Source organism: Clarias gariepinus, chromosome 20, assembly GCF_024256425.1.
Source record: "Clarias gariepinus isolate MV-2021 ecotype Netherlands chromosome 20, CGAR_prim_01v2, whole genome shotgun sequence".
In the NCBI taxonomy this organism is placed as follows: Eukaryota; Metazoa; Chordata; class Actinopteri; order Siluriformes; family Clariidae; genus Clarias; species Clarias gariepinus.
The window spans coordinates 22,575,400-22,590,601 of NC_071119.1; the positions used below are offsets into that span (position 1 = coordinate 22,575,400).

The 15,202-nt window shown below is 38.4% G+C and overlaps 1 protein-coding gene across 1 annotated transcript in view; it reads left to right on the forward strand.

Annotated features, from left to right (window-relative positions):
* Nucleotides 1–1,317: 1,317 nt before the first annotated feature.
* Nucleotides 1,318–15,202, forward strand: part of LOC128508433 (uncharacterized) — a 61,774-nt gene continuing 47,889 nt past the window's right edge. The window contains exons 1-7 of the mRNA XM_053479776.1: nt 1,318–1,541; nt 5,597–5,665; nt 5,941–6,000; nt 8,360–8,428; nt 9,297–9,347; nt 10,500–10,559; nt 10,640–10,830. Coding sequence (XP_053335751.1) covers nt 1,403–1,541; nt 5,597–5,665; nt 5,941–6,000; nt 8,360–8,428; nt 9,297–9,347; nt 10,500–10,559; nt 10,640–10,830 — 639 coding nt within the window. The 5' untranslated portion in view covers nt 1,318–1,402. The remainder of the gene's footprint in view (nt 1,542–5,596; nt 5,666–5,940; nt 6,001–8,359; nt 8,429–9,296; nt 9,348–10,499; nt 10,560–10,639; nt 10,831–15,202) is intronic.

Consider the following 15,202-nt stretch of genomic DNA (forward strand, 5'->3'; position numbering starts at 1 on the left):
ATAAGACACTGCCATAGCACAGTGAATATAAACCCTTTATATTCCTTGTTCACACCTTTCTTCAGCTTTGATTGATCTTCCTGGATTGGGACGAAAATCTATATAATTACAAGCCTATATTTCACCTTCCCTTTGATATCATGTCATACAACCTGAAAAATCAAAAAACATATTTTAATTTATTTATTTATGATAAGAAAGTACTTTATTTCACCATATTTTATACTTTCAATAAGTATATCAACAATAGCAACATTAACTACAACCTCAGGCTGATTTACCGACATCACAGACCTGCGGAAAGGCACATTTGCTGGGTGAACTGTACACCTGATCATCCACCAACACCACTTGCACGTTACAGGAACTAGGCTAAGAGTTATTGCTACATCCCCCGTACAGTCCCGACCCCGTTCCAAGCCGTTTCCACATGTTTAATGGAGTTCCTGGGAGGCCGGCGTTTCAGACATAAATCCGATATGGAGTCCAATCATGGCTTTATACCTAGATGGTGTCCAAGCACTAGTGACATTGGGATAAGTGCATTATTGTAGCAGGGGATTATATAGAGAAATAAACAGAAGTTTTACTCTCTAAACTGTGTTCTGTTATTCTGCGAAATCAAAAGTCTTGTTGGTAATCAAAAGGTGTTTAGATAGTCGGACTTGAACACCGCTGGTACAGTCTAAAAATCTATTCAATGTTTATCCGGCTACACTAAAAACAATTACTCTATGTATCCAATTAATAATAACTACTAATAACCGATTAATCACGTTTCACTTTTTCCTGATGTTAACAGTACACCAAGTTTCCCAGCATGACTCACTTAAAAGTACACAATTTACATCTGAGTGTTTGTTAGGGCGCCGTCTCAATTCCAGGGGTTCTCAGTTTCTCCTGCGAAACTGCATGAACAGGACAATCAGAGATTTGTGTCCTTATTTCTTCCTGGTAGATTTACACCATGAAAAGTGTAGTATTTCCTTTACAGCACTACAATATAACACACACACACACACACACACACACACATGGCTGGAATCTCCTTGAGCTGCTGTAAATCTTTCAGTTTGGACTAATGCCTTTACCTTGCCTCGTTTACTTTGCACTTTCTTCTTTCACAAACACACACACACGCACACACACACACACACACACACACACACACGCACACACACACACATACACATATTTGGTCAGGCCGCATACTTCGGCTGTAAGAATCTGTTTTCGCAGGGAGTGTGACCTGTAGCAACAAGTTCGCTGCTGCTGATTGCATCACATCCGCGCACACACACACACACACACACACTCACTCGAACACTTATAGAGAGAGAGAGAGAGAGAGAGAGTTTTCCTCCTTTAGGTGAGTCAAAGCTGAAAGAGGAAGCAGGATGTCATGACGGAGGGCTGGTGCTATGGCTCTATGTCTGTCGTTGCCCCGCGTAAGGGCCACTACTGTCACCGAGGATTGTGGGAAATGACCCCCGATGTGTTGCTGTTGATTCTGGCACTGACTGCCTGCCTGACTGAGCCTGGTAGGTGTGAACAGAGTAACAGATTTCTCTCTCTCTCTCTTTCATCTTACTTCAAGTAGTGTTTGAAAGAAGTTTCTATCTATCTATCTATCTATCTGTCTATCTGTCTGTCTATCTGTCTGTCTGTCTGTCTACGCATTGTGGAGTTATTTTCTTTTTTCATGATTATATGTTAATATATAAAAACATTTCCAATCATTCAATTTCATGCGATTTCTATAAGTGTCTTTGTTTATTCATAAACAACTCATGATGCACTCGTGTCTGTTCCTTGGGTTCTGAAGTTTTGTCGAAGCCTTGGGCATTTTCTATACCGTCCTCTTCTGTATAAATAATAAAGCTATAAAGGCCAGAACACTGAGGTTGTGCTCTTAAACAGGATGAACCCCCCAAAATCTCTTTTTGTTTTTGGTCTCATGAGTTCTTCATTCTGTCTATCATGTAATTTTTCTAATTGTAATTCAGCTCGGCACTTTATTTAATCATAACGTACTAACTAATCATAGCGTAGTTATAAATTTTAATTGGAGTTCAGCTCATCAGAATTCAGTTAATCCTTCCAACCCTCACGTGACTGCCTGACTTTTGTCCCGATTTGAATGTTTTTTCTTCCGCTAGTAACAAGAACGCACTAGTCAGGTACTGTAAATTGCTCATCCTTAGCTAGATGATCATATTTCAAAGTTGCCTAGCAACAAGTTTTTTTTTTTTTTTTTATCTGATTGACATTACGTATGTGTCCAGTTTACATATACATCCTCCTTTGTATATGTACAGTACCTAATCATGTGTCATACTGTATATATATCGCTATATCATTATATTGACCAGATTTGGGATTTATGTCAATCTCTCTTTCCTTTAAAAGCTCTTTCAGACGTGCTGATGAACCCGAGACAAGATGACACATGCGCACACAGTATGAGTCACTTCATAAGAGTCACGGATTAAAAAAACGAAAACAAAAAAAAGTTAAAAAGTGTCGAAAAAGTGTTCTTTCATCAGATAGTTAGGATAGCACGTAGGAACCCTAGATATGAACTCCTCGCAGTGCATTATGGGAATCCCCAGGGTTATGATGTATAATAATTTTATAATAATTATAAAAAAAACGAAATGAACTGAAATAAAGGATGCTACAAACATACAGTAGAACTTCGACTTCCTTATCACATGTCGTTTTTAAACTTTTTGTGATTTTCATACATTACCCACAATGCCACCTGTCTGACAGCGGTGCACTCAGACTTCCCAATCACTATCTGTCCCCTTTTAAAAGGTGATGTCTGAACATGTAATGTGTAACAGGTATTGTGTGTGTGTGTGTCTGTGTGTGTGTGTGTGTGCTTATGGGTGTGTGTCTTTATTTCCCCTTTTATGTGGCCTGGTTATCTTCAACAATAGCGCGCATTATGTAGGAGTTTGTTGTGTGAAAATGAGATCAGGACCAGGCTTGGTGTGGGATTAGGGCTGATTTGAAAAGTCAGCGTGGGTCAAAAATATATTGCTTAAAGAGCATCGCTTATTTTTGTTCATCTTATCTAATTTATCTTTAATTTAAATATCTTGATACAATTCTGTAGAGGAATACATTACATTTGGATTTGATTCAGGTTTCTATTGTGTGCCTCACTTTGTAGAAACTCGCATATTCACAATGCAGAATTTTCTGGACTGTACGAGGGGCATTCCAGTCAAACAGGGACTTTTGATTGTGCAGAATAACAGAACACAGTTACAGTATGAGAGTTAAAAACCTCCCTACATTTCTCTTTATCATCCCCTGCTACACTAATGCACTTATCTCAGTGTTTCATGTCTGAAACGCTGGCCTCCCAGGAACTCCTTTATATGTGGAAATGCCTTGGATCGAGGTCAGGACTGTACAGGGGGGATGTGGTAATACGTCCCAGCTGAGGACGTATTAACATAATGTGTTGTGTGTATGACGTGCGACGTCTATTTTTTAAACATCAAAGGTGCTCCACTCGCTGAATGTTCACGGGAACAACTGCAGTGGGCTATGAGCCACCTCCATTGGGTTAAACGTTTGCATCGTTCAAATGTTTCACTGCCACTACGAGTCTCATCACTGTACTCCTCTAAAAGTCTTCAATAAATCTTATGGCTTCATTTACCAGAGATTTCTCCACAAGTCCCGGTTAGACTTGAACATCCTTCGTATCTTGGCTTTCTTATTATATACCATATAATATGTCAGGCTATAACAAGCTTATATGTCTTAGCATTTCATTGCGGAATTGTCCACATACAGAACACATGAAGCTCAGGTTGATGTGGTTTACAGATAAACTTGTTTAGGTAGAATTAGTCTTTTGATGTGTCCAACATGTTTTTTAGTGCTTCCCGCCCATATTTATGAAGCTCCGCTCTATGATCCGCAGTGGTCTATAAAATGATCAACAGGAAGCTCAACCAAACACAAACAGGTCTCCTGAACGAGTCCTCCAAACAGGTTTTCTTAGCAATTTTCTTTTCTTTTGCTGAGGCCAAGCCCGGAAAGAATGACTGGTTGTCTGAACATGTGCTGATGATAATTTGGCAACATTACAGACTTTGGAACAATGTTGGTTAATAGGTTGTTTTTCGAAAGATAGAATTGCTTCGAGGAAATGCCATCAGAACATTGATGGGATAATGATGATGGGAGAATGTTGAAGAAGTGCCCTTAACGTAATGTTGCGAAAATGATATTAACACCAAACCGATGGATTGAGCAGGGTTTAACCTTTGGGCGCTGCGGCAAACACACTGTGTGTAACCACATAGATGCGTAATATGAGATACACACGCTGTATGTGGGAAGCTGTTGCTTCCGTCCAAATCTTTGTTCTGGATTCTAAACCCTGTTAGAAACTTGGGTCGATGGATGCGTTCGGACATAAAGTCTTAGTTTTGAGGTTGTATACAGTATGTATATGTATATGATTTGAGGTTGCCGTTCATTCAACATTATCGCAGCGTTATTTTATACAAGTCATTTAAATTTTTCCCATTTCCCACCCGCATTCTCACCAATCAGGGAGGACGAAGGCTAGCACATGTTTCCTTCAAGCCACCTTTTCAAACTCACGCACCATTAGGGGCGGCATGACGCACGCGGAGGACAGCGCTATCCACTCCTTCCGCTTGCGTGAACTCACAGTTTCCACTGATTGGCTGTAGGGTCGTGATTCAAGTGTACGTAAGAGCGCTAAGTGCCTCCCATCCCTTGGCCGATCAGCTCGGCCAATCGGCTGTCTCTAGGCCCCCGGCTGCGGGAGGTTACACACGGTGCGAAAGCTTTACCGCCACAGCACCTGTTGTAACCTCATTACCCCGTTAATCAGTAGTGATTGGTCGTTCTTGAACGATTCGTTCATTTTGAACGAATCCTAAGTGTGAATATCGTAAGTCCTGTATTAGTTCATCTGTTTCGAGTCGTCGGGTTTTCCGAGTCGTTCATTCATCACGTGACAGTATTAAACAGTAAACTTACACAGACTAATAACGCTAAACGCTATATGCGGTATATAATAATTATGTTCAGCTGTAGTATGCTGTGAGCTTCTATCAAACTGCACACACTCTGGGTCTCTCTGCCTTTCTACATTAGATATCCAGATTGTACAATAATCACACAACTCTGTTTTGAATAGTTTAATGAAAATGTCCCCCCCCTTAACTGTAGGCTTATTTTATGTCACTAAAATTTCACGATGCTCTTTTCTGGGCATTATTGTAGAGTGAGAGCGGACTAAACACGGCCATATATGTCAAACCAAATCGTGTCTAAACAGAAAAAGCGTTTCTCCCCAACATGTTTTTGATAATCTGATGAATCCTCTGATAGCATAAGTGTGTGACTCATTCAGTACAAATAACAAAGAACCAGAGGCAAGTGGAAACGTTACCATGGAGGACGGTGGTCATGACTCATACTACTACCAGACGATCATATTTTGAATTTATCACACGTTTATTTCTGGAAGCAAGGTTTAAAAATTCACAAATGGCTATTTATGTGCTGTACTAATAAATGCTTTACTGTGCAGTTCGCAGCGAGGAGGACGATGGATCTGGAGTTCAAGAAAAAGAAGCGCAAGTCGCTAAACAAATGACATGTAAGTGACGCTTTACTACCCATAATGCACCAGGGGGCATCAGTTTGCATTTAGTCGCTGAATTCTATTCAACAATCCGACACACATGTCTATTTACTGATCGTGCTTATAAATGCTTGATTCTGATTGGTCAGGAGGTGTCGATTAAATTTTCTTCGACAGCAGCATTGACAGTAGTTATGCTTACGACATGACCAAAGGTTCATAGAGATGTAACAATTAAAAATGTTCTACAATGCATTTCTGAAATGATGACTTTTATGTTTTTTATTCAGCAATGACTACGATAATACACACTTCGGAAGTGATCAGTGTCTCGGACAACCCTATTACAGGTATTAAAAAAAAAAAAAGCACCCATGTTTAACCTCTTATTAAATTATTAATTTGCTATAGTCTAGAGGGGCATTCAAGTCAAACCGGGATTTATGGTGAATTTTCTTATTAATGAAAATGATCCCAGAAAATCGCATCTTTCTATAGGAACTGTACACACAATCATTCAGGAACACCACTTGCACATTACAGGAGTTATTGCCACATCCCCCCATACAGTCCTGACCTTAGCCCAGCCAATTTCCACACGTTTCGGCCATTAATGGAGTTCCTGGGAGGCCAGTGTTTCATGACTCTGGCATACTGAGAAAACTTTATACCTTAATAATATTCAAACACCAATAAAACACTGTGATAAGTGTATTAGTGTAACTGCGTTCTGCTATTCTGCACAATAAAGTCCCAGTTTGATTTAAACGCTCCTCGTACAATGGACTCATTGCACGTTATATGCTTCTAATATTATTAATCCATTATATTTGACTTATATTTTTAATTATGAACTTTTTTTATTATTGGAAAAATACTTTTTTTGTTTCCCAAGGGTTAGGGATTAGGTATGGACATACTGTAGGTGTCGTATGTCACTGGTTTCAAATTTCACTTTTTGAGGCTTAGGCAAATCAAATGCAATAAAAAAGAGAAAATACATAAGTAAACAGAACTTACAACACAAAGACAGTATTAGAATGTTTTGTGTGTGTGTGTGTGTGCACATACTGTGAGTGTACTGGCCTAATTTAGCTCATTATGCAAAAGTATCGGTTTCAATTTACTTTTCAGAACACACATAAACTCGTTCACAAGACAGCTCATTTCAATGTTATACTACTACATGGGTAATATGTGTAAAATATCTCATATATCTTATTTTTAAAATGTGAAGATATGATTATGATGATGATGATGTTTGCAACGTGGTTAAGCTAATCATAGTTTAGTTTACTGTAGTTCAGTACACTGGTCATACCTTAGTTCAGTGTAGTTTTAGCTCATCATAGGTTTATAAGTAGTAGTTTTGCTGATCATAGTTTAGTTAGATATAGTTAACCTGACTGGAGCTTATTAAAGTGTAGCTTAGCTGAACATAGTTTTATTAAACTGTAGCTTAGCTTTGCTATCTGTAAGTTAGCGGATCATATTGTAGGTCTAAAGCTAATTGTGGATTTATTAACTGTAGTTAGCTAATCATAGTTTCGTTAAATGTAGTTCAGCTAATCATGATTTAGGACACAGTAGTTCAGACAAACCAGTCGTAGTTTAGTCCACTGTAGGTTAGCCGAACATAGTTTTGCCAACTGTAAATAAGCGTATCATATTTTAGATCAATGTAGTTAAACTGGTTATAGTTTACTTAATTTTACTTCAGCTAATCATTATTTACTAAATTGCAATTTATTTAATCAGGCTTTTACCTAATCAGTTTATTTTATTTTAGATGAACTAGACATAGTTTAGTCCACTGCAGTTTAGCTGATCATAGTTTAGTTAGATGTTTTAGTTCATAGTAGTTAAATTGGTCATAGTTTAGGATTTTTTTATTAAATAAATTTTTTTGTAACCTCATTTAAGTTAACGTAGTTTAACTGGTAAAAAATAAATCACTTGTAATTTATCAGATTTTTTTTTTAATTAGATGTAATTAACCTAATAATAGTTTAGTTCACTGTAGTTTAGCTGATCGTGGTTTTGTTAAATGTAATTCAGCTAATCATATTTTAGGTCACCGATTATAAATCGCTGAATATATGTTATCAATGTACTTAAATATTTTACTTCAGATAGTCATACTAACTTAATTGTAGTTTAATTGAATAAATTGTCATTTGGTTGATCCCGTAGTTTAGATAATCACTGTTTAGTTTATTTTAGGAGAGGTACAGTAGTCGTAGTTTAGTCCAATGTAGTTTGCATTGGTACATTGGTAATACATTAATAATTGGTAGTTGAGCTAGTCATTATTTAGTTCACTGTAGTTAAGCTATCATAGTTTTGTTAGTTGCATATAAGCTGATCATAATTAGGTCGCTGTTGCTTAGCTAATAATACTTTAGTTCATTGTAAATTAGTTAATCTAATCATGGTTTTATAGTGACGTTTAGCTGATCATGGCTTAGCTCATTGTAGTTTATCAAACCATAGTTTTGGTTCTTTGTTCTAAAATTTTCCTCGGAATCTATTGATCTATCTATCTTTCTATCTATCTATCTATCTATCTATCTATCTATCTATCTATCTATCTTATCTCTTATATAGTACACTGCAGTTTGTCTAATTGCACTCCGCGTAGATCACTGTATCACAGCTGGAACTCTTTAAAGTTAATTGTGACCACTGCTTGTGAATGCTGCTTTACAGTTTCTACCCAGGACGCAGAGGTTTCCGGCCTTGCTGAAACACTCGCGCAGGTTACTTCAGAGAAAAATTGTGAGTAAATCTGTTAGCTTGAAAATGTTCTTTAGCGTGCCCTGCTAAATTAGTTTCTATTTGCTATACTAAGCACCTGCCGTTTTATGTACATAGTATACAAACTGAATGGAAGTTAACGAATAAAGTTTTATAAGCTGTTATGTAATAGCTTAATGCTATTGCAATGTAAAAGTTAAAATTATGATAAGATGTGGAAATGTCTATTATAGTGTCTAGCTAACATTCTAGTGACTACGCTTAAATATGCAATAAAATAATGAATTGCTGCCACTTGTTTTTATATAGACAGCTTTACGTGTCATTTTAATACGGAATTTACCAATTGCTCATTGTGGTGACACACGTCTTATCAAGGAGAGCAGACAAAGAGGAAACCGACAAGGGCGTGCTAGAAGCATTAGCATAGTTTCACTTCTGCAAAATCAGTCATCCGAATTATGTCACACAGTCCACAGCTGATTACCGCATATATATTCATATCATAACTTCACTGATACAGTATATAAACCACATCCACCAGATTAGTGAATCATAATGAATCACATGGCAAGAAGTTTGATAAAAAAAAAAAAATTCTTACTTATTTACAGTAAGGTATGCATTTGCAATTACTGTAAGCGTTCGGTTATTCTAATTGTGCTTTGTTAATAACAATTTGTGTGAACTTGATTAAATTCAAGCTTAATACCGTCATTTTAATAAATCGTACTGTATTTGTCAGGGATGTTTTCAATAAAGAAAATTCAGTTCATATTGACAACATCACTACACAACCACACAATACGTTTGTTTTTCTCTTAAAGTTCACACATTGTTTAAGGAAGTTGAATACATGTGATGCTCTTTTCTTCTTTCTTTACTGTAGCCACAGAAATTTCCAACGAAACACATACAAAAGCACGCAACGTGACCACAGGTAACAAACTTACACTTAATCCTAGAATTATTTCCCCGTATTTAAATGCAATATATACTGATCAGCCATGACATTATGACCACCTGCCTTATATTGAGTAGGTCCCTACTGTTTACAATATACCAGCATTAACAATTTTTGAGCTACAGTAGCGCTTCTATTCTAACCTGTTGGCAGTTCACTGGTTTTCCTTCCTTGGATCACTTTTGGTACGTCCGGACCACTGTAGACCAGAAACATCCCACAAGAGCTGCAGTTTTGAGGTTGCTCTGACCCAGTCGTCTAGACATCACAAAGTGCACTTGTTGTCCAAGTCACTCCAATGGTGCACTGCTTGCCCATTGTTTTTTGCTTCCAACATATCAATTTCAGAAAAACCTTTCAGCCTATATATATATATATATATATATACATGCAACTTCACAACTGCAGCTCTTATGATGTTCCTGGTCCGTGTAGTCCGATCCAATAGAAGATCTACTGTAGCTCGAATTGAGGAGAAGATTAATGATGGTTCCCTGCCTCCTAGTGGCGTAGTGGTAGAGATCGCGGGTTCGATTCCCGGGTGATGCTGTAACCTCTCGCAGCTGGAGGTCTAGAGAGAGCTGATTGGCCGAGCTCTCTCAGAAGGAAGGGGTGAGAGGTACTTAGTGCTCTCACAATAATATACGGCTCTACAGCCAATCAGGTGCGTCTGTGAGCTTGCACAAGAGGAAGAAGTGGATAGCGCTGTCCTCCGAGTGTGTTACGCCGACCCAATGGTGCGTGAGTGAGCAGTTCGAAAAAATGCGGTCGGCTGCGTGGTTCGAAGGAAACGTGTGATAGTCTTCGGCCCTCCGGAATGAGTGGTAGTAGTAGCCTTAATGTGGGAGCCCCCTAGTGACAGGGGGGAATTGGGTACGACTAATTAAAAAAATTAATAAATAAATGATGGTTCCAGTAGAACGGTGTCAGAACACATAGGTCATTACTGATGTGGTGGCAAAGTGGGAACCTACTCAATATCAGCCAGGTGGTCATAATGTTATGGCTGATCAGTGTAAGTAATAAACACAAGATACCATAGCACACACATGATAACCTTTTCAATAGGCAATCACACACTCCATATGTGGTTGTGAAGTTACCCACATCTAAATGTGTCTTTAATAGAAGTGAAGCACGATAAGGGACGCAAACTTCCTACCAATGACACTGCAGGAGATGAGGAAGGTACAGTAAGTTAGGTTAAGTTAAGTTTGCATTAGAGTGTATTAATGTGTAATAAAGTACACACCCACATTCTATTCCAGATCATCAGGAGGAGGACGAAAACATGGGCAGCAGCCCCGAACCAGAGAAAACAGATGATCAGGAGACGTATATCATTGTGGCAGCGAGTGTGACCCTCGCTGTGCTCCTGGCAGCTGCTGTAGTCGGATTACTGTTCTTATGCAGGAGGAGGAGAAAAAACACACCTGGTGAGGTGGAGCTCGGTATGGATGTGTGTTCATCTGATAGTGGAAAAGTCGTTTCAATAGCTATTAGTGTAGGTATAAAGTCTTAGGACTTAGTACAAGGTCAGGGGGTCAGGGGTGTTCATTTGTGTGTCTGAGTGAGATTAAGTGAGTGAGGATGTATATTGTTTGTGTGTGTGGTTGGGTGGGTGGGTTAGCTTGGGTGTAGTCATAGCTTAAATATATACTGACAGTTAAAATGATAGTTGGGAGGTCTATTGTAGGGGTGTGTGGGACAAGTGCGTAATTATAATGAGTGTGTGTTAGGACTGTAGGGAGTGTGTAGTTATAATGAGTGTGTGTTAGGATTGTGACGAGTGTGTAGTTATAATGAGTGTGTGTTAGGATTGTGACGAGTGTGTAGTTATAATGAGTGTGTGTTAGGATTGTGACGAGTGTGTAGTTATAATGAGTGTGTGTTAGGACTGTAGGGAGTGTGTAGTTATAATGAGTGTGTGTTAGGATTGTGTCGAGTGTGTAGTTATAATGAGTGTGTGTTAGGATTGTGACGAGTGTGTAGTTATAACGAGTGTGTGTTAGGATTGTGTAGAGTGTGTAGTTATAATGAGTGTGTGTTAGGATTGTGTAGAGTGTGTAGTTATAACGAGTGTGTGTTAGGATTGTGGCGAGTGTGTGATTATAGCGAGTGTGTGTTAGGATTGTAGCGAGTGTGTGATTATAGCGAGTGTGTGTTAGGATTGTGTCGAGTGTGTAGTTGTAACGAGTGTGTGTTAGGATTGTGTCGAGTGTGTAGTTATAATGAGTGTGTGTTAGGATTGTGTCGAGTGTGTAGTTATAATGAGTGTGTGTTAGGATTGTGTCGAGTGTGTAGTTATAATGAGTGTGTGTTAGGATTGTGTCGAGTGTGTAGTTATAATGAGTGTGTGTTAGGATTGTGACGAGTGTGAAGTTATAATGAGTGTGTGTTAGGATTTTGTCGAGTGTGTAGTTATAATGAGTGTGTGTTAGGATTGTGTCGAGTGTGTAGTTATAATGAGTGTGTGTTAGGATTGTGTCGAGTGTGTAGTTATAATGAGTGTGTGTTAGGATTTTGTCGAGTGTGTAGTTATAACGAGTGTGTGTTAGGATTGTGACGAGTGTGTAGTTATAACGAGTGTGTGTTAGGATTGTGACGAGTGTGAAGTTATAATGAGTGTGTGTTAGGATTTTGTCGAGTGTGTAGTTATAATGAGTGTGTGTTAGGACTGTAGGGAGTGTGTAGTTATAATGAGTGTGTGTTAGGATTGTGACGAGTGTGTAGTTATAATGAGTGTGTGTTAGGATTGTGTAGGGTGTGTAGTTATAACGAGTGTGTGTTAGGATCGTGACGAGTGTGTAGTTATAATGAGTGTGTGTTAGGACTGTAGGGAGTGTGTAGTTATAATGAGTGTGTGTTAGGATTGTGACGAGTGTGTAGTTATAATGAGTGTGTGTTAGGATTGTGTCGAGTGTGTAGTTATAACGAGTGTGTGTTAGGATTGTATCGAGTGTGTAGTTATAACGAGTGTGTGTTAGGATTGTATCGAGTGTGTAGTTATAACGAGTGTGTGTTAGGATTGTGACGAGTGTGTAGTTATAATGAGTGTGTGTTAGGATTGTGACGAGTGTGTAGTTATAACGAGTGCGTGTTAGGATTGTGACGAGTGTGTAGTTATAACGAGTGTGTGTTAGGATTGTATCGAGTGTGTAGTTATAACGAGTGTGTGTTAGGATTGTGACGAGTGTGTAGTTATAATGAGTGTGTGTTAGGATTGTGACGAGTGTGTAGTTATAACGAGTGCGTGTTAGGATTGTGACGAGTGTGTAGTTATAACGAGTGTGTGTTAGGATTGTAGCGAGTGTGTAGTTATAACGAGTGTGTAGTTATAATGAGTGTGTGTTAGGATTGTAGCGAGTGTGTAGTTATAACGAGTGTGTGTTAGGATTGTGTCGAGTGTGTAGTTATATTGAGTGTGTGTGTTAGGATTGTGTCGAGTGTGTAGTTATAACGAGTGTGTGTTAGGATTGTGACGAGTGTGTAGTTATAACGAGTGTGTGTTAGGATTGTAGCGAGTGTGTAGTTATAATGAGTGTGTGTTAGGATTGTAGCGAGTGTGTAGTTATAATGAGTGTGTGTTAGGACTGTAGGGAGTGTGTAGTTATAACGAGTGTGTGTTAGGACTGTAGGGAGTGTGTAGTTATAACGAGTGTGTGTTAGGATTGTGACGAGTGTGTAGTTATAACGAGTGTGTGTTAGGATTGTGACGAGTGTGTAGTTATAACGAGTGTGTGTTAGGATTGTATCGAGTGTGTAGTTATAACGAGTGTGTGTTAGGATTGTATCGAGTGTGTAGTTATAACGAGTGTGTGTTAGGATTGTGACGAGTGTGTAGTTATAATGAGTGTGTGTTAGGATTGTGACGAGTGTGTAGTTATAACGAGTGCGTGTTAGGATTGTGACGAGTGTGTAGTTATAACGAGTGTGTGTTAGGATTGTATCGAGTGTGTAGTTATAACGAGTGTGTGTTAGGATTGTATCGAGTGTGTAGTTATAACGAGTGTGTGTTAGGATTGTGACGAGTGTGTAGTTATAATGAGTGTGTGTTAGGATTGTGACGAGTGTGTAGTTATAATGAGTGTGTGTTAGGATTGTGACGAGTGTGTAGTTATAATGAGTGTGTGTTAGGATTGTGACGAGTGTGTAGTTATAATGAGTGTGTGTTAGGATTGTGTCGAGTGTGTAGTTATAACGAGTGTGTGTTAGGATTGTGACGAGTGTGTAGTTATAATGAGTGTGTGTTAGGATTGTGTCGAGTGTGTAGTTATAATGAGTTTGTGTTGGGATTGTGACGAGTGTGTAGTTATAACGAGTGTGTGTTAGGATTGTAGCGAGTGTGTAGTTATAATGAGTGTGTGTTAGGATTGTGACGAGTGTGTAGTTATAATGAGTGTATGTTAGTATTTTGTCGAGTGTGTGTTAGGACTGTGACGTGTGTGTGTTAGGATTGTGATACGTGTGTGCTAGGATTGTGACGAGTGTGTGTTAGAATTTTGACCAGTGTGTGTGTTAGAATTGTGACGAGTGTGTAGTTATAATGAGTGTGTGTTAGGATTGTGACGAGTGTGTGTTAGGATTGTGACATGTTTGTGTTAGGATTGTGACGTGTTTGTGTTAGGATTGTAACGTGTTTGTGTTAGGATTGTGATGTGTTTGTGTTAGGATTGTGACGTGTTTGTGTTAGGATTGTGATGTGTGTGTGTTAGGATTCTGATGTGTGTGTGAGAGGTAAACACCCATGTGTAGTATAAACATACAAGAACAAGAATCTGACAGAATGATAGAAGATTACAGTGTGTTCAGTGAACAGGTTTCTGTTTCTTCTCCTTCTGGTTATTACAGTATATTCCTGTCTAAGCATTTTTCAGACGTCAGTGTCTGAGTGTGTTTATAATGGGATTAAATCACAACACAAAACACACACAGGCGATTGCGTTACTTCCTACAGCAACATTCGTGCTCCTGCATCCTTATCTTTTATTGAACTTTATTGAGAAATCTGTTGGTGAAAAATGCTTATCTCAAACAGTTCACTGTAGATTTAACTCTGTGTGTATGTGTGTGTGTGTGTGTGTGTGTTTTGCTCTCTTTATCTATTTTCCCTTGGTGCTGCAGGTAATTGCTGTGGGACTCGAAGAGAGAGAGATGGAACACTTGGCATCCTATCACACTAGTAGCATCTTTCCTGTGAATACACACACACAAACACAGATACACACACCATTTTTTGTAACATTCAATATAAAAAAAAACTTTTAACGTATTAATATTTATATATACATATATATTGGTGTGTGTGTGTGTGTGTGTGCATGTGTGTATGCGCATTTGTGTGTGTGTAAGTATGTAAGAACCTGTACTGTTTTTTTTATGTCTACTGAGAACACACACACTTTCACTGCTCAACTTCTTCCTGATATATTTCATTCTGTTACTGTATAAACGAGGCCAGACTGTGTGTGTACGATGGGTACAACGGGACATAATTAAGCTTGAGCGAAATTACATCATATTTCCTCCTACATTAGCTGCGATGTAAGAGATCATTCTGTTGTGTTTTTTTAACATGATCACGATGGTCACATTTTCTGCCTGTTTTAATAAAATCAAAAATAAAAACTTTTGTTAAATCACTGGTTACATTTTTTTGTAAATATGGACGACACACTGTATTTTGTAGCTATTTTGTAAATAAAAGTAAAAGCTGTCGTTTGTCTGTTTGTATTTTTTTGTGCGTTGTTTTGTGTCTCATTAAGCAGGTATTCATACTCAAGGTCATTATAAACTAATAAATTAAGAGTAAATTAATATGATAAGCATAT